This window comes from Coregonus clupeaformis, unplaced genomic scaffold, assembly GCF_020615455.1.
Source record: "Coregonus clupeaformis isolate EN_2021a unplaced genomic scaffold, ASM2061545v1 scaf1357, whole genome shotgun sequence".
Lineage (NCBI taxonomy): Eukaryota > Metazoa > Chordata > Actinopteri > Salmoniformes > Salmonidae > Coregonus > Coregonus clupeaformis.
The window spans coordinates 104,986-123,210 of NW_025534811.1; the positions used below are offsets into that span (position 1 = coordinate 104,986).

Below are 18,225 nucleotides of genomic sequence, written 5' to 3' on the forward strand. Positions count from 1 at the left end.
CCAATCCACTGGCATAGACACAGTCCAATCCACTGGTGCAGAGGATCTGGGCTGCTGAGTGCTTTTACACACAAACACACACATGCACAGATCTCAAGCACACATATACACAAACGCACACACAAAAGTGGATACACACACACACAAATGTGCACCCACGGGAACAGCTGTCAGCTTGCCCAGTAGGTCAGACTTCACCAGCTAACACATGAAAGTCAGCCAAAAGCCCATCCCTTCCCCCTCACATACCCCCAAGCCCTCCATGGACCCCTGTACTGCCCCCGGCCCCTCCTTTTAATACTGGAGCTGTCTATCTGTTAATTCCTCCTAATTCCACAGGGACACACCCCCTAACATCATGTTTAACAATTGACTAAGGATTCTGAATCTGAACTCATCTGAATGGCCTGTCTGTTATTTGTCAAACAACACCATGGCACTAATTATATGACTAGCACGTACCTGCTGAATATCACTGTCAAACAACACCCTGGCCTTAATTATATGACTAGCAGGTACCTGCTGAATTTCACTGGCATGACACCAGAATGAGTTGATGATAACATCATGCTCTGGGACACTGGATTAATGATGTGAATATTACCCCTGTCTGTCTGTCTGTCTGTCTGTCTGTCTGTCTGTCTGTCTGTCAGCTGCAGCTCTCAACAGTTTGTTATCACATGACTGGGGGCTTCAGGCCTCACTGCACTTGGTTTGGTTTGAGAGACACTTGACGGCTCATTGAGAACCATTTCCACTGAGCAACAGACTGGATTATTATGGCATCATATCAGTGCCATAGATTATAGTGTGTAGAGATGGGAAAGAGACAGGACTGGAGTAAGCATATTTTATATTGCAGTAGTTGCATTAGAAAATGACTGTGTGTGTGTGTGTGTTCAAAACAACCCCATATTCTGCTTAAGAACAGCTGTATAGCTTTGTCAACACACTCTTATGAAGACCAGGTATTATTATATTCCAGTATGACAACATCCCATTTCAGATCATATTCTCATTAGCATGCGGGTGGGAGTGTCTTCTGAAGTGGGAGTGTCTTCTGTCACTCATTTGGCGATCAAGCCCTCCTCTGATGTCAGCACTAAACAAAACACTGCCTTCCTGGTTGCTTAGTTCCCACCACACTCATGACAATTAGGGACGTTTATGTGTTCAAGCATCCGACTAGTGCTTCTGACTGATATAACTCTCTCAGTGTTTCTGCACCAACACATATTATTCTTATTGTACATTGACTTATTACCATGCATACTTCTTTATTTAGAAGAATGGCAGGGGAGAATAATAACCCCTTTGATCTTTAGTGAGGACGTTTAGAACCTTTCAGGGGGCATATTATGGCCGACAGTTCAGGTTTACAGATGTGGCTGGAAATGTCAGAACACCTACTGAACACCATTACACTGGTGAGTTGTTTTAATATCATCAAGGACCAGGGTTACATGGTGATAAAATCAACCAGATGAAAATGAAGATGGAAGAGCTGGGCTCTAGTGCCATTTTGGAGCCCAGTTGCCATGGGCACCGGGCGCGGCAAGTAAATATTTTCAAGATGTTGTGGTCACTGGTCAACAGACTTCAGTCTATAGTTGGTCAGATGCCTGTCCTTACAAGTACCAGCCTGAGCCTCACTAGAGCCCTGGGCCCAGATTCACAAAACACTTCTTATGCAAAAACTTAAGAAGCTTCTTAAGGAGAAACATTAGAAATAACGCAAGAGAATTTCCAAGAACCTTTTTGAGGAATAGCAACTTTGCTTAACTTTCTTCTTAAGTCTACAGTTAAGGAAGAAATGGCAGTTAAGAAGAAATGTATTCTTAAGAAAGTTTTGTGAATCTGGGCCCTGGACATAAATATAGTATGATGACTGTCTGTAGGTCTCCCTATGATTGTATCCCCATCAACTTCTGGTTCTGTTTCCTCCATCTCACATCACATGTGGTCCTCTGTCGCTCAGTAGGTAGAGCATGGTGCTTGCAACGCCAGGGTTCTGGGTTCGATTCCTGCTGGGATTGCCACATGAAAAATGTATAAAAGCGTTTGCTAAATTTGCATATTATATGATGTGGCTTACTTAATCTCCTGTCATTGGTCTGCACTGATTTGTTTCCACCTATCCTGTGACCTCAAATTGTAGTAAAGAGAGGAGACAAGGGGAGGAAACCAGGACAGTATTGAGATGCACCCCTCATTGCAGTCTGACCGAAATCTCTCTCTCTCTCCTGCTTCTTTAATCTGCTTTATGGAAAGGGAAAGGGGGATACCTAGTCAGTTGTACAACAATGCATTCAACTGAAATGTGTCTTCTGCATTTAACCCAACCCCTCTGAATAATGTCATCGGGCGCCCGGGGAACAGAATAGGGAGGTGTATCAATAGCTAGGAAGTCTGATATTGCAGTTGGTACCAATTTCAATCTGCAATGGGGAAACAAACGTGTCCTTGCAACAAAGGTCGTCCCCAAGTGTCTTTATCAAGCTATTTACCCCTCAACAATTACCCATTCATTTTTATCGCTTTGATCCACTGTCCATCCACATACCAGATTATGTAGGCCAAGCAAACAATGTCAGTGTTTCCTTTTACAAATAATGCGTCTTTGTCTGTCAGTCCAGGGAATGCCTTGCATACAGCATCGGAGAGGCACCACGATACATATCCATTAGCCCAGTGATAATAATGACCGCGCTGTGTTCGTCAGTTGAGGAGGGTGGGGGCTGCAGCGACTGATGCATGATTTTTGAATAGTCCTACTGTAGCCTAGGCCAGTGGTTCTCAACCGTTTTCGGTTACTGTACCACCAACTGAATGTTGCTCTGCTCGGAGGAACCCCTGAAGTACCCCCTCATGTGCATTTTACCAGTAAGCCTACGGTCTTACTGGTAAAATCCAGGCTCTGTCGCAGCCGGCCGCGACCGGGAGACTCATGGGCGGCGCACAATTGGCCCAGCGTCGTCCAGGGTAGGGGAGGGAATGGCCGGCAGGGATGTAGCTCAGTTGATAGAGCATGGCGTTTGCAACGCCAGGGTTGTGGGTTTGATTCCCACGGGGGGCAGTATAAAAAAAATATATTTATGTATTCACTAACTGTAAGTCGCTCTGGATAAAAGCGTCTGCTAAATGACTAAAATGTAAATGTAAATGTAAATGTCTTCTCCACTGAGGAAGAGGTCTTCTCAAGTATCCCCTGTGGATAGGCCAAGTACCCCCAGGGGTCCTAGTACCCCTGGTTGGGAACCTCTGGTCTAGGCTATACCTTACACATATGATGCACAAGCAAGGGCCTTTATGTTGATGACATAATATATTAAATATAGCCTTTAATTGAATGCACCCCGTGGCATACCTTTGGCGCAGTATGACGAGCATTGCCTCCTAAAATAAGAAAGGAAAACCATCTCCCAAAACTTACCTCCCGAGCAATTTGATTGAGGGCATCGTCCTCTGCGGTCAGTCTCTCCCTGTTGGGGATTCTTTTTCTTCCAGTACCATTAATCTGAGTTCCCATGTTTGTGTATTTTGTGATAAAGTCTTCCTGTAGCATACGTGTCAGCCTCAAAGAAATTCAAAAATGGAACACATAAGCCGAATGATGACGATGAAGCGCACGTTGGAAAAATGTAATCACCATCTCCACGTAATGGAAAAATAGCTCACCAATAACACGCGAAAAGAATTAAACTATTTACAACCGGATAGCTACAATGTAATAACAATCCATCATCAATTCGCTTCCCAGGCACGAGACGTGATGCCATTCTGATACATTATTTCAATGTAACTGCCTTCAAATGTAACACTATTCCTTGATTCCTGTTGCTGATAAACACCTAATATCACACGCGTCGCTTTGATGTGTCAAAACACGCATAGTATAGCTACCTCTTCGGGTTCCTTTGAAAACAAATTGTCATCTAGCTAATCGTCCGCCATTGTCATCATATAGATACATTTTAAGCTTCGGTATGGAATACTAAAACAAGAACACATGCGAGCATGATAAATAATTATTCTGTCGGTAGGCCTAATAGCGATTTAATTATGTCCTCGTTATTTGCTTTAGTAGGACGCGGGAGTCGACGAGATGTCAAAGCAGATGGACAAAAGTTTTATTGCAGCGCAATCTCGGATCATGCCCACAGCAGGACGAATACAGGTTCCGGGGCAGAGCCTCGAGCTTTCTGCAGATAGATAGTGGCCGCATTATGGACGGGATGGGTGTCCTCAAAACGGTCGAATTTTACTGGTCATAGAATTGTCAAAACAGTTCCTTCGTGGTGTTTTCGTTCAGAATGTATCGTATAGTTTGAGAAAGGGGTGATGTCTTGACAAATATTCTGTAGCCTAATAACCATAATGGAATGACCCTGTAATGCAAGAAGCAGGCCTGTCAATTGACATGGTCTTTAGACGTCTCCAATAGTCTCGATGCAAACAGATAAACTATTAGCTTACTACTGTTTGAGTAGGCAGGCCAGCACTGAATTTGAGTTTAACCAAATAAATCTCACTGTCAACATTGTGACATAGACTAATCCTAGGTCTCTTTGGCAATTATCTGAATAGCTGTGCGTCTGTCTTATTCCTTTGTGTAGGTGCATTTCTGATTCAGGCCTAAATTATAATATCAGACAACCATTTTAATCTGTAACTCTGACCTCATGTCTAGTCAGTAAACTAGATGAAAGCCTTCTGTTTATGTCTGAGAGCTCAGTGACAATCCATAGCTACTGCTGAGCAATCACTCCCTCCAGTGGAGAAAGATAAAGCCTTCTGTTTATACATGAGAGTTCAGTGCCAATCCAGAGCCACTGCTGCAATCACTCCCTCTAGTAGAGAAAGATAAAGCCTTCTGTTTAATCAAATCAAATCACATTTTATTTGCCACATGCGCCGAATACAACAGGTGTAGACATAACCGACAATTATACATGAGAGTTCAGTGCTAATCCAGAGCTACTGCTGCAATCACTTCCTCTAGTGGGGACAGATACAGACTTGCTCTGAATGATTGTTTCTAGTGTAATTTATATGTTATTACAGTTTAATTGATGTTTTCTAGTGCAATCACTTCCTCTAGTGGGGACAGATAACAGACTTGCTCTGAATGATTGTTTGCTAGTGTAATTGATGTGTTATTACAGTTTAATTGATGTTTTCTAGTGCAATCACTTCCTCTAGTGGGGACAGATACCAGACTTGCCCTGAATGATTGTTTTCTACTGTAATTGATATGCTATTACAGTTTAATTGATGTTTTCTAGTGTAATTGATATGCTATTACAGTTTAATTGATGTTTTCTAGTGTCATTGATATGTTATTACAGTTTAATTGATGTTTTCTAGTGTAATTGATATGTTATTACAGTTTAATTGATGCTTTCTAGTGTCATTGATATGTTATTACAGTTTAATTGATGCTTTCTAGTGTCATTGATATGTTATTACAGTTTAATCGAGATTGTAAAAGTACATGTGTTTGTCCTACAATTTGTATTTTTTTAAATTATTGCAATACTCTGTGATCATTATGTCAAGTGCGCTCATTCACCAGAATAACAATTGACATCTTGAACATAGACTTGGTTGAACATCAATGAAATTCCTTGGCAACGCTTTGCCATGGTATGTTAAATACAATGTTTTCAACATCGATGGTTGAGAATGCTAACAGGATCTCAAGACCACCATGATTGGCTAAGCAATAATGTTAAGTAATATGAACATGAAAATGCTGTGGCAGCAGGTGTCTGCCTGCAATCACTCTACCAATATGGGATCGGCATAGAAGGCCTTCTTACCTTCAGCGTATGTTAAGATACCCTCAGAATAGAAACACTCAACAGTTGATGTGATACAATTTATTAGATGCAGAAGCCCAATGACAGCATAACGCACTACTGCTTTTCAAATGATACAGTATATATATATATATATATATATATTCATCCTACTGCAATATTTATAATTGCCTTGAAAACTATTATTATCCAGACTAGAGCGATAACTTATTTCATATCATACTTGTCTGGTCAGTGTTAAGGCATCATTTCACTGTTCTTTTTCGGAAAGATATTTACTAAGACTTTACATTTACATTTACATTTTAGTCATTTAGCAGACGCTCTTATCCAGAGCGACTTACAGTTAGACTTTATGCAACAGACACTCTGTGATTTGAATTTAACACAATTGGTGATGTCGTGGTGCTTGTTTCTCAGAGTCCCATAGAACCCAAAAGGTAATTATTAGACTAGGTAATGATTGTGTTCAGTAACTACCACTTTACCAGTGTTCACTAATCAAACTCCATTTTAACACAAAAAGTCAATTTTGGCCTCTGCTTGAACGTAGCCTATATGGCACAAAGATTCATTTTTTAAATCAGGACACTTAGGCTGTGTTCAGACAGGAAGACCAATTCTGATATTTTTTTCCACAAATTGCCCTTTTGACCAATCACATCAGATCTTTTCATGAGTTTAGACATGAGATACACTGAGACTGAGAGGATACTTTAGAATGCATATGATTTTCAGGCTGTAAACCAGGGTTGTTTTTGCATTTAACATAGTTATTGTGTATCCTGCTTTTACATTACATTGCTGCTGTGCATTGTGGGTGTGGAATACCATTAACATACTGTAGCAATGTGGATATGAGAGTGGCATCAGATATACAGTGGATCAGTGACAGATAAGGTTTAAGGTAGATTTAAGTAACTAAGTTAATACATACAGTATCATTGGGTTGTTCGTCACACAGTCCTTTACATGTGATTTGATTTCCGTAGGGATCCTGAGCCATTGCTGGTTTCTGAACGTGGAAACAAGAGGAGATTGTCATAAGCACAGTTGGTCAGGACTGAACGACAACGTATTAGGGGCATTACAATATGCTTTTGGGCCTTACTTGTGGGGAAGTCTTGGTTAAACCTTTTCCTGTTCTGCGAACCTGATATCTATCAGATAGAATAGAGGTTTTAGAGAACAGCATAGGACAACAATAAGCATCAATGCAAGCCCAAGCGGGTCTGAAGAGAAATAATGAATAGCACAAAATACTCACCTTTTTCTTCCCTGAGGCACTTAGAGCAGCAAGCTTGTTCTCCAAATCAGACACCTAAGAGAGAATGAATGAAAAGACACAAAGTACAAATGATACCCTTCTGAAGGAAAACAAGTTATCTGAAAATAATAGATATATCAACAAAATGTGCTCCAGTGTTTTATTGTTATTTAGCCTGCTCAGTAGAACCCGCAGTAGAGCCTCGTCACCCACCTCACTCTCAGTGCTCTGGACCCGATGTGCAGTCAGCGCCACCACATCCTCCAGTTCAGAGAGCTCCGAGTCCGTGGCCCCTCCGAGCGGTTCTTGGCACTCTGCTCCAGATGCCTCAGCTTCTTCTCCAGGTCAAAAGACTTCCCTGAGGTCATGTACACCTGTAACAGGGCACAGGACAACCACAGGACAAATGCACCCTTTACAGTTGAGCTGTCAACCAAACACCATTAGCAAGCTAACAGATTCCAGACTAGACTGCTTGGAAGACAAAGCGAATCTCTGCTTTAAGACAACACAAGAAGTCTTGCATGCTTAAAAAAAAAAGGCAGGCATAGCTTCGGCCCTACACTTGACACACAGCTATTTTGATTGGATTATGATTGCTTTGGAGGAAAAGAGGAGTGTGATTTTTAAGCTTACATTTTCCTCAAGTTCTCTGTAAGACTCAGCTGCTTGCCTTACGTCAGCCTTGTCAATTAACATGGTGCTGTCATTAGACGGTACTGAGGGGCGGTACTCGTTCATTGCGCTTTCAGTGGCATTAATGGTTCTTAGAAACTCTTTGGTGATGTCACAGAGGGCTGCCGCAGTGGATCTCTGAAAGCCATGTAAGGGAACAGAAATTAGCCGGTGGGAAAGTACCTATCTCTCCTATATGTAGCGGAGGTGATTTGGAATCACACTTTCGTGATGAGGTAGCCCTGCCTGAGACTTGTTAGCCCAAATGTCACCCTGAGACCACAAGGATTATGTCTTGGTCTAATGGTTAAGACATTTACATTGTAGTCATTTAGCAGATACTCTTATCCAGAGGGACTTACAGTTGGTGCAACCTCATATCACAGTCATAGTAAGTAAAACCTTTCCTCAATAAAGCAGCTATCAGCAAAGTGCTGAAGTGCTCGTGAGAAAAGACAAGTGTGAGTGTTGCTGCAAGAAAGGCTATAGGGTGTTAGTGATTTTTTTAAAGACGTTGACTCTGCGTGCGAGAGGTCCCTGGTCGGATCCAATGATGTAAACCCTAGATGACTGACAGGGGTTGTTGTTTTGAAGCCACAGTACAGCCATTTTGGTACTCCTCCTGCCTTTATTACAGACACTTTAATGCAGGGTTCTTCAATTCCGGTCCTGGAGGGCCGAAACACTTCTGTTTTTTATTTCTACCTGGTAGTTAATTGCACTCACCTGGTGTCCCAGGTCTGAATTAGCCCCTGATTAGAAGGAGAGGATGAAAAACAGATGTGTTTCGGCCCTCCAGGACCGGAATTGAAGAACCCTGCTTTAATGTATACTTTTAAATTATATGATGTGAACTGAACATAAAAATACAAAAGATATTCCTGAAAGTATAAAACATTTTTTTGTACTAATGATACTGTCCCCACTACAACAAAGAAATACCTAAATACATGTAATTTTGTCCTTGAAACATTTAATTGAAATACTGTAGCATTCCATTAATTCCTATGGAGGACTGCTCCTACTGGGGAGTACCAATATGGCAGCAGGTGGTCTTCAAAGCCTCTCATTGGCAATTACATAGCATCAGCAATCTAGGGTTTATACACATCATTGGTTGGATCCCATCACCTCCGCTACAGCTTTTTGGTGTGTGTCTGAGATGTAACAGGGTAACAGGACCCCCAAATCTCACCTGTTGAGCCTCAGTGGGACCCTCATCGCTGGAGGAGCTGAGGGGCTCCAGGGGGAGGACTGGGGGTGTACTCTTCACAGCGGCCCTCTTTAATAAAGGGTTCTTCTTCCCCCCTCCCCCTGCTTCCTCGTCGGAGGAGGGAACACTGATGTTCCCCGCCAGCTCGCTCAGCTTCCTCCTCAGCTTCTCCTCCTCTATCTGTGCAGCGGTCGGGGACGTCGCCTGTGGATAGAAACAGGATTTACTTACTTGACTTTTTTCTTTTTTGCAGCTAGTGGAACCTCGAGCATCAACAGTCCATCTCCAGTGAATCCTGTTCTGGGTAGTTTTCTTGACTTTATTCCAGGTGGACAGAAACAGGGTTGGTGTCAGTTCCATCTAGATTCCCGTCAGTTTAAGACTTGAATGTTAAGGAGTTGAATGGCTTATGTCTTATGGAGAGATTCAACAAATTCAACTCGGAGGAGTTGCAATAGAAATGAGCCCAACTCAAGGTGGGCAACAACAGGTTTAGGCCAGAGTTGGCTAACAAGCTACCCTTTGATTAACCCCTGTAATTCTCTCTATGATTATTCCAAGAAAGATAATGCTCTGTTAGGAGAGCAGTAGGAAGGTTTTTAACCCTTTCTTACCTCATCATCGGGGGGTACGGTCATCTTGGACTCCAGCCGGTTGAGGAGACTCTCTATGGCTGACATGCGCTTGTTTAGCGCATTGATCTGCATCATAATGACAGGAGAGGAGTGAGGTGAGACCAATACAAACGTACATTGTGAATGAATGGAGAGGCAAACCTGAAACAAGGTTGGAGATAGTATTAGACCAGACTTGCATGGAGTAATCACTCAAAATAGACGTTGTAATCATTGACTGAGCAGAGCAGCTGATTACACCCTATTAATTAATTATCCAAATCAAGAAACAACGTCTCTGTTCTGCTCTCTAAAGTTCAATCCACTAAAAAACCCAGCATGCATCACTTGAGACACAAGATCAACTTCCAATAAATACATGTACAATGTAATGCAGCCCAACACGGTTTGAAATCCATCTTCCCAGGCTTGAGAGGAAGGACAAGTCCACCCTTGTTTGTTAGTTAACGTGGGTCATTTTCTATGGTCAGGGTAGTTTAATAGTGTAGAGGGACATCATCTCTCTCATCTCTGTTTCAGCTCTATTTCTCTCTCTCTCTTTATATTTCTCTCTTTTTTATCTTTCTCTCTTTCTTTTCTCTCTCTCTCTCTTTTCTCTCTCTCTCTCTCTCGCGCTCTCACACATACACACTTTCTCACACACACGAACACTCACTCATTCACACACACGTCACACACACACACAGAAACACCATTCTCACACACACACGTCACACACACGTCCCCTACCGGTGGCTGTGGGGGGACCTGCAGGTTCTCGTGAGAGCCAACTAGGCCGTGGGAAGGGCGTTGGCGATGGGGGGTCTGGTACATGGTGTTGCGCCCTCCCTCCTCCTCTTCTGACGTGTCCACATAGTGCTGGCGGTTCATAGAGGAGCTGATCTTGGACAGGGAGCGGGCACGCACCATCCCATACTGTCCATCGTCTGAGGACCAATGCTTTGACTCAGGTTATATTAGCAAATGTCAGTTTGGTGTGAGATTACTGTTTTTGTAATATTTTAATGCCATTACAGTCGTGGTCAAAAGTTCTGAGAATGACACAAATATTAATTTTCACAAAGTCTGCTGCCTCAGTTTTTATGATGGCAATTTGCATATACTCCAGAATGTTATGAAGAGTGATCAGATGAATTGCAATTAATTGCAAAGTCCCTATTTGCCATGAAAATGAACTTAATCCCCAAAAAACATTTCCACTGCATTTCAGCCCTGCCACAAAAGGACCAGCTTACATCATGTCAGTGATTCTCTCGTTAACACAGGTGAGAGTGTTGACAAGGACACGGCTGGAGAACACTCTGTCATGCTGATTGAGTTAGAATAACAGACTGGAAGCTTTAAAAGGAGGGTGGTGCTTGAAATCATTGTTCTTCCTCTGTTAACCATGGTTACCTGCAAGGAGTGCAGAGCTTGCTCAGGAATGGCAGCAGGCAGGTGTGAGTGCATCTGCACTCTTTTGGACTTTTGGAGGATGGCCTGGTGTCAAGAAGGGCAGCGAGGAAGCCACTTCTCTCCAGGAAAAACATCAGGGACAGACTGATATTCTGCAAAAGGTACAGGGATTGTACTGCTGAGGACTGGGGTAAAGTCATTTTCTCTGATGAATCCCCTTTCCGATTGTTTGGGGCATCCAGAAAAAAGCTTGTCCGGAGAAGACAAGGTGAGTGCTACCATCAGTCCTGTGTCATGCCAACAGGACAGCATCCTGAGACCATTCACGTGTGGGGTTGCTTCTCACTCACAATTTTGCCTAAGAAAACAGCCATGAATAAAGAATGGTACCAACACATCCTCCGAGAGCAACTTCTACCAACCATCCAAGAACAGTTTGGTGACGAACAATGCCTTTTCCAGCAATGATGGAGCACCTTGCCATAAGGCAAAAGTGATAACTAAGTGGCTCGGGGAACAAAACATCTACATTTTGGGTCCATGGCCAGGAAACTCCCCAGACCTTAATCCCATTGAGAACTTATGGTCAATCCTCAAGAGGCGGGTGGACAAACAAAAACCCACAAATTCTGACAAACTCCAAGCATTGATTATGCAAGAATGGGCTGCCATCAGTCAGGATGTGGCCCAGAAGTTAATTGACAGCATGCCAGGGCGGATTGCAGAGGTCTTGAAAAAGAAGGGTCAACACTGCAAATATTGACTCTTTGCATAAACTTAATGTAATTGTCAATAAAAGCCTTTGACACTTAAGGAATGCTTGTAATTATACTTCAGTATACCATAGTAACATCTGACAAAAATATCTAAAAACACTGAAGCAGCAAACTTTGTGAAGACCAATACTTGTGTCATTCTCAAAACTTTTGACCACGACAGTACATTGCAAACTAACAAGGTCTGATTGAATGTCTCTGTGTGTGCGAGTGTGTTGCGTGTTGCGTGTTGCGTGTTGCTTACCAGGGCGCATGTTGTACCTATCCAGGCTCTTCCTACGGTTCATACGGTGTTGTTGTTGCTGCATGTCCATGTACTCCATGTCACCCCGGCGACCACCGCCTCGCTCCTCCTGGATCTGCTGTAGTGAGGTGACATAACAATCACAATCTCAAATAACCCCCCATTCCCACAATGCACTACTTTCGTCTAGTAGAAACCAAGACTGTTTTGTCCGTCTACCTGGAAGGATTGTCGACGCGAGTGAGTGTGAGAGTGGGGGTGGAAAATACTCTTCTATATCCACATCCAAGTCCATGGGATGAACAGAGAGCAGGCGCTTGTTCTTGCGCATCTGAAAAAACAACAGGATGGAGACACAAAGAGAAATAGTGAGTCTGGGATATTATGTCTAGTTTCTCTGGAACGATATGGAGAGGAAAAATGGTTTACCATTTTGTATCGCTGCGCTTCTGCTTCTGCATAGTCCTCGTCATGACCGTTGTACCTATCATCTATAGGGGGGAGAGGGAGAGGAAGGGGTCACAAACCTATTTTTTCTCCAAATTGTGTAACCTTGTGTTACATTTGCATATCATAGTGCTTATGCTGGTGTTATCAACTCTACTATGGTATGTAAATGTGACACAGGGTTACACAGCTTTCAGGTATGTTAAAATATGTGTTAGTTTTTTCCCATTGCCTTCATTTATTCTACTTACTGCGGAAGTCGGGCATGCTTTGTGTGTCACTATCACGACGGGTGCCTGTGGAGACAAAGAGTAGTGATATACTGTTACTGATAACATATACACTTCAAATGATCACTGGGTCAAGAGGACTGTTAGAATACAGAACATACAACAGCCACTCAGTTCTAGAACACTGTTCTCAGTTCTAGAACACTACATGTGACCATTAGTGGAGGCTGGTGGGAGGAGCTATAGGAGGACAGGCTCATTGTAATGGCTGGAATGGAATCAATGGAACCGAGTCAAACGAGTGGTTTCCATATGTTTGATGTTTTTGATACCATTCCATTCATTCCATTCCCGCCATTACAATGAGCACGTACTTCTATAGCTCCTCCCACCAGCCGCCACTGGTGACCATATGTCATCATAGCGTGGGCATGTCACCCCGGTGGGATTACAGGCCCTACGATGTGACTCTTCATTAAAGCCAGCCATGTGACACACTCCTGATCATCTGGTGACCAAAATGTGACACTTGGACACATGTCTCAACAACAACCACAACTGTAACATGCGCTTACATTTAGAAGTATGCACAATGAATCAATAATCAAACAAAAAGAACCCACCCTCTCCATTGAGTCGCTTGTAAAGAGACTTCATCACCTTGGCACTGCCGAAGCGCTTGAAACGGGTGCGCACGTTGTCATGGTACCATCCCACCGTTCCGATTTTCAGGACCCTGCGAGGTAAACACAAGAATCACTCTAGTCTCAATATGGACCCCATCATCAGTGGAATGTATATGAACCCCATAGAGCTGGTGTCCGTACCATGTGACTTGAACAGAACTCTTGGCCCTCTTCTCTGACTACATACTGTTATGTAGTCATATATATATGTTTCGTACTTTTACATGATATCCAATTGGTAGTTACAGTCTTGTCCCATCGCTGCAACTCTCCTACGGACTTGGGAGAGGCGAAGGACGAGAGCCATGCGTCCTCCTCGCCATCCCGCACTGCTTCTTGACACACTGCTCGCTTAACGCGGAAGCCAGCTGCACCAATGTGCTGGAGGAAACACCGTCCAGCTGGCGACCAAAGTCAGCTTGCAGGCGCCCGGCCCGCCACAAGGAGTCGCTTGTGCGCGATGGGACAAGGAAATCCCGGCCGGCCAAACCCTCCCCTAACCCGGATGACGCTGGGCCAATTGTGCGCCGCCTCATGGGTCTCCCGGTCGGCTGTGACACAGCCTGGGATCGAACCCGGGTCTGTAGTGACGCCTCAAGTACTGTAATGCAGTGCCTTAGACCGCTGCGCCACTCGGGAGGCCCTAGTTGGCCCTCTTCTCTAACTACATACTATTACTAGCCTTATAAGAGTTGGCCCTCTTCTCTACCTGCCTGAAGCTTCATAATGATACAGACGATCTGGGTTTAAGACCTGGTCAGTCAAACACGATTGCCAATGCTTCCAAACCCATCTGTTATTACTACAGTGTGTGTTCAGGAGAATCTGTTAACACTGTGTATTCAGGAGACCTTGACACCCACGGGCCCCACCTTGTCATCCGGCAGGGGTCGCACACCCAGCCGTGATCCTTCTTGTTGTAGCGGCTGCATGCCTTGCAGGTGTACATCTTACAGTCTATGCACTGACGCTTACTGTTGACCAGGAACTTGAAGGGCTGCAGACAGCGGATACAGTGAGAGTCTACCAGGGTGGTCTGAGTCCCCAGCAGCTCAATCTTAGTGTCCTCCTTCTCTATCTTAGTCTTTAGATCCCTAGAGGAGAGGAGAGGAGAGGAGAGGAGAGGAGAGGAGAGGAGAGGAGAGGAGAGGAGAGGAGAGGAGAGGAGAGGAGAGGAGAGGAGAGGAGAGGAGAGGAGAGGAGAGGAGAGGAGAGGAGAGGAGAGGAGAGGAGAGGGAGAAGGAGAAGGAGAAGGAGGGGAGAGCATAGAGAAGTGATGAAATCAGTATGCAGTAGATTAGTAGATAGCATTAAGAAGATAACATTAAGTCCCTGTTAACTCCATGGATTATAATAAATCACCTTAAGGTTGGCTTTGTGGAATCATGCGTGCAGGATCACACTTATAATGTACCATTCTGTTGTTCTGTTTTTGTCTGTTTCAGCAGGGACTACATTAAATAACTTATAGAGAACAAAACCTTTTACACAATGTCCTTCTGACAGTTTCTGAATAAAATAAAGTGAGGTCTGACTGGAAGTCTATTTTCCTTTAGGAGTATGAGAAGATGAGGAAGACAGACAGAGGAGTCTTTGTGTCCCAGAGAGAATAGGCCTCTTGGCAACTTGTTTTCCCTGGGACACAGTACAGGCAGTATGGGCCTTGTGACTTAGCCATGATCACTGTGATGAGCTGACTCACAACAGCAGGCCTGTTTCACACTTATATTCCTGAAGCCTGAACACACACACACACACACACACAGACACACAGACACACAGACAGACACACACACACACACAAACACACACACACACACATGCACACACATGCACACACACTGTGGAAAACATATGGCTAAAATATAGATAGCGGTGTCTCGGAGGACCTCAGTGTGATTGACTCGTATGGAATCTATAGTGTTGGCATTCAGCTAAAAGACAGACAATAAGTATCCATTGTTACAGAGTCCTAAATGCTGTAAGCGTAAGACCTCATGATTATATATGTCACATACAGACAAGGAGTTTGTTATGTCAGATATGCTATTGAAAAACACATTCCAAGCCTTCCACCCTTCAACGTTGATTCAATGTATTATTTTCTTACTAAACCTCTGAAATATTATATTGAACCTTATTGAAAAGTGACCCACCCCAGTCTCTCTTCTTCTTTCTTCCTGAGGGTGAAGTCTCTCTGTATGACCTCCCAGATGTGCTTGGCCTCGTCGTCTGAGAGCGTGGTCAGGTCCATGGTGGTGGTGGAGAATATGAACCAGTACTCTACAGCAACACAGAGATGGTCCCTGTAAAGTAACCAAAACTAGTGAGAATATGGTCCCTGTAAAGTAACCAAAACTAGTGAGAATATGGTCCCTGTAAAGTAACCAAAACTAGTGAGAATATGGTCCCTGTAAAGTAACCAAAACTAGTGAGAATATGGTCCCTGTAAAGTAACCAAAACTAGTGAGAATATGGTCCCTGTAAAGTAACCAAAACTAGTGAGAATATGGTCCCTGTAAAGTAACCAAAACTAGTGAGAATATGGTCCCTGTAAAGTAACCAAAACTAGTGAGAATCCTGAAGGTTTATCAACCATGTACCCAAGCCAACACAACATAAGGAAACATTGACACCACTGCTAAATGTCCACTTACTCCACAGGGTGGACCAGATTAGCCTGGTTAACTAGACAGACCACTCATTTTAACATTGTTTTACTGTGAGTGCAGCCAGCAGTCAGTCTAGTTAACCAGGATATAGCACCAGATTGATTTAAAAAGCAGCATCTGAAAAGATCTTCTAATTAATGTTTATACATTTTCTTGTACTTACTTTTCTAAATTACATCGTGTAGGCTACAAAAACTATTTCTCATCTTTGATTTAGCATATATTAATATCATGAATTACCTTTACGCCCAGCGCAGAGCAGACAGCTGTGAGGTCAGTTGTTGATTCCCTGGAGTTGAGGCAACACATTTGCGAATGGCCTGAAGAAGTCTGTTGTTCATCACATGCTCTGAGTCTCACAGAAGAGAGAGGATGAGCGAGCGTCTCACCCCTCCTCCAACTCCAAGTAGTTTTAACAACTAAATAACAGGTCAAAATGGACTGTATTCTCCCCAAATCTAGCCTACCATTTTAATTCAGTCATAGATTACTGATGCAAGGGCCTCGGATGACAGTAGCCCTCAAAAGATACCAAAATAACATCACATCAGTAAGTATGTTTTCCCCAACAGAGTAAATATGAGTACAGATATTAGAAAACAAAATATTTTCCTGATAAATGAATAAGGAGACTGAAGAGTTCTGTAATAGGCATTACATAAGCTATTTTAAATAGCATGTGTTAGGAATATGTGAATATGAATAAATTCATCAAAATAACATTTTTATGAAAATATGTCAATCATTATTTGAATATGTTGGTAACCCGTTGTATTAAAGTGATAATGCCCTCGAAGCCGGTGTTTGGAGGATACATTGACACAGTTTGCCGACTTTGTCTCTGGCCTAACAACACCCGTGCCAATATATCCTCCAAACACCGGCTTCACAGGCATTATCACTTAATTAAATGTCTGATTTATTCTACCTGTTTATATATAGACCACTGACATGTTGTGTTCATATAATACTCACTCAACTTCTAGCCATGAGTTTCACTCATTCATAATCAGATTTTTACCTCTCACTGCACATTGGTGACTGACCTCTCACTGCACTCTTGGTGTGAAAAGCTATTTTGAACAGTGATAAGTTGCACCTATCAAATAGAGCATCAACAACATGAAGGCCTCTATTGGTGACAGTGTGCTGGAGAAAGGTGCCCTTAGCAGCACAAAGATAGCACTGGCTGTCCACACAGAGGGAAGAGGACACATTAACCCAGTCAGGAGACTTAGTTTCCATAGCACTGGCTGTCCACACAGAGGGAACAGGGCACATTAACCCAATCAGGAAGACTTAGTTTCCATAGCACTGGCTGTCCACACAGAGGGAAGAGGACACATTAACCCAGTCAGGAAGACTTAGTTTCCATAGCACTGGCTGTCCACACAGAGGAACAGGGCACATTAACCCAGTCAGGAAGACTTAGTTTCCATTCTGGAAACTTGCTACCTTTCCCCTGTATTTGATGGCAACTCATTGTGGCTCTCAAAGGACAGGATACAGATGTAGGATCTTAATTTGATCACCCTGTTGCAAGATAACTTTCCTGCAATGCAGGAAATATAAAGCTTGTCGTTTATTTTAAGTTTTAAAAGGATTCTGAAGTTAGTAATTTTCACTTTTCCATAATTCAAATGTCCTGTTGCTGCAGGATTATTTTCCTGTAGGTCAAAGTACTATGGTGGAAACAAGGCAGAGCTACTGTATGTATCAGCGGTGGTGGCTCGGCTACTATCTGGTAACTTCTGATCTGCAAGGGCAGGTTGTGCCAGATCATTTTATTAACAACATTGGGGAAATCACTGTCCTCCACTGGTGTTGAAACAAATCAAATATGTCAACAGCAATTAAAGGATAACTCCACTCAACAACAACAAATAGCAAAGTGTCTTTTGCCACATCTTCATGATGATGCAAAATGCCTCATATGATGCAAAATGCATCATCATGATGATGTGGCAACTGACACTTTTCTTCTTGAAAGTCCAATATCTTGAAAACTGGTCTGCTGACATGCAAAACATGTTGGGACTGTAAAATACCAAAATATAGTTTTTCGATGGATATTTCCTTTAACAGCATTTCATATAAATGTTCTGTATGTTATTTTATCAGTACAGGACTCAACCATGCATGCTGGCTAGGTTTGGTCATTGA

General features: G+C 43.0%; 1 protein-coding gene and 1 pseudogene across 1 annotated transcript; both read right to left on the reverse strand.

Moving 5' to 3' along the window:
* Nucleotides 1-4,176, reverse strand: part of LOC123486936 — a 29,166-nt pseudogene extending 24,990 nt beyond the window's left edge.
* A 741-nt stretch (nucleotides 4,177-4,917) lies between these two features.
* Nucleotides 4,918-16,435, reverse strand: LOC121575659 (melanophilin). Its single transcript, XM_045218098.1, is given in 17 exon segments — nucleotides 4,918-6,837; nucleotides 6,934-6,982; nucleotides 7,090-7,143; nucleotides 7,303-7,376; nucleotides 7,379-7,463; nucleotides 8,960-9,181; nucleotides 9,592-9,678; nucleotides 10,342-10,538; nucleotides 12,028-12,145; nucleotides 12,247-12,273; nucleotides 12,305-12,358; nucleotides 12,457-12,511; nucleotides 12,722-12,770; nucleotides 13,328-13,440; nucleotides 14,263-14,484; nucleotides 15,547-15,696; nucleotides 16,303-16,435. Coding segments are annotated over 16 exon segments (1,551 nt in total). The 5' UTR covers nucleotides 15,645-15,696; nucleotides 16,303-16,435; the 3' UTR covers nucleotides 4,918-6,790.
* Between the last annotated feature and the right edge of the window lie 1,790 nt (nucleotides 16,436-18,225).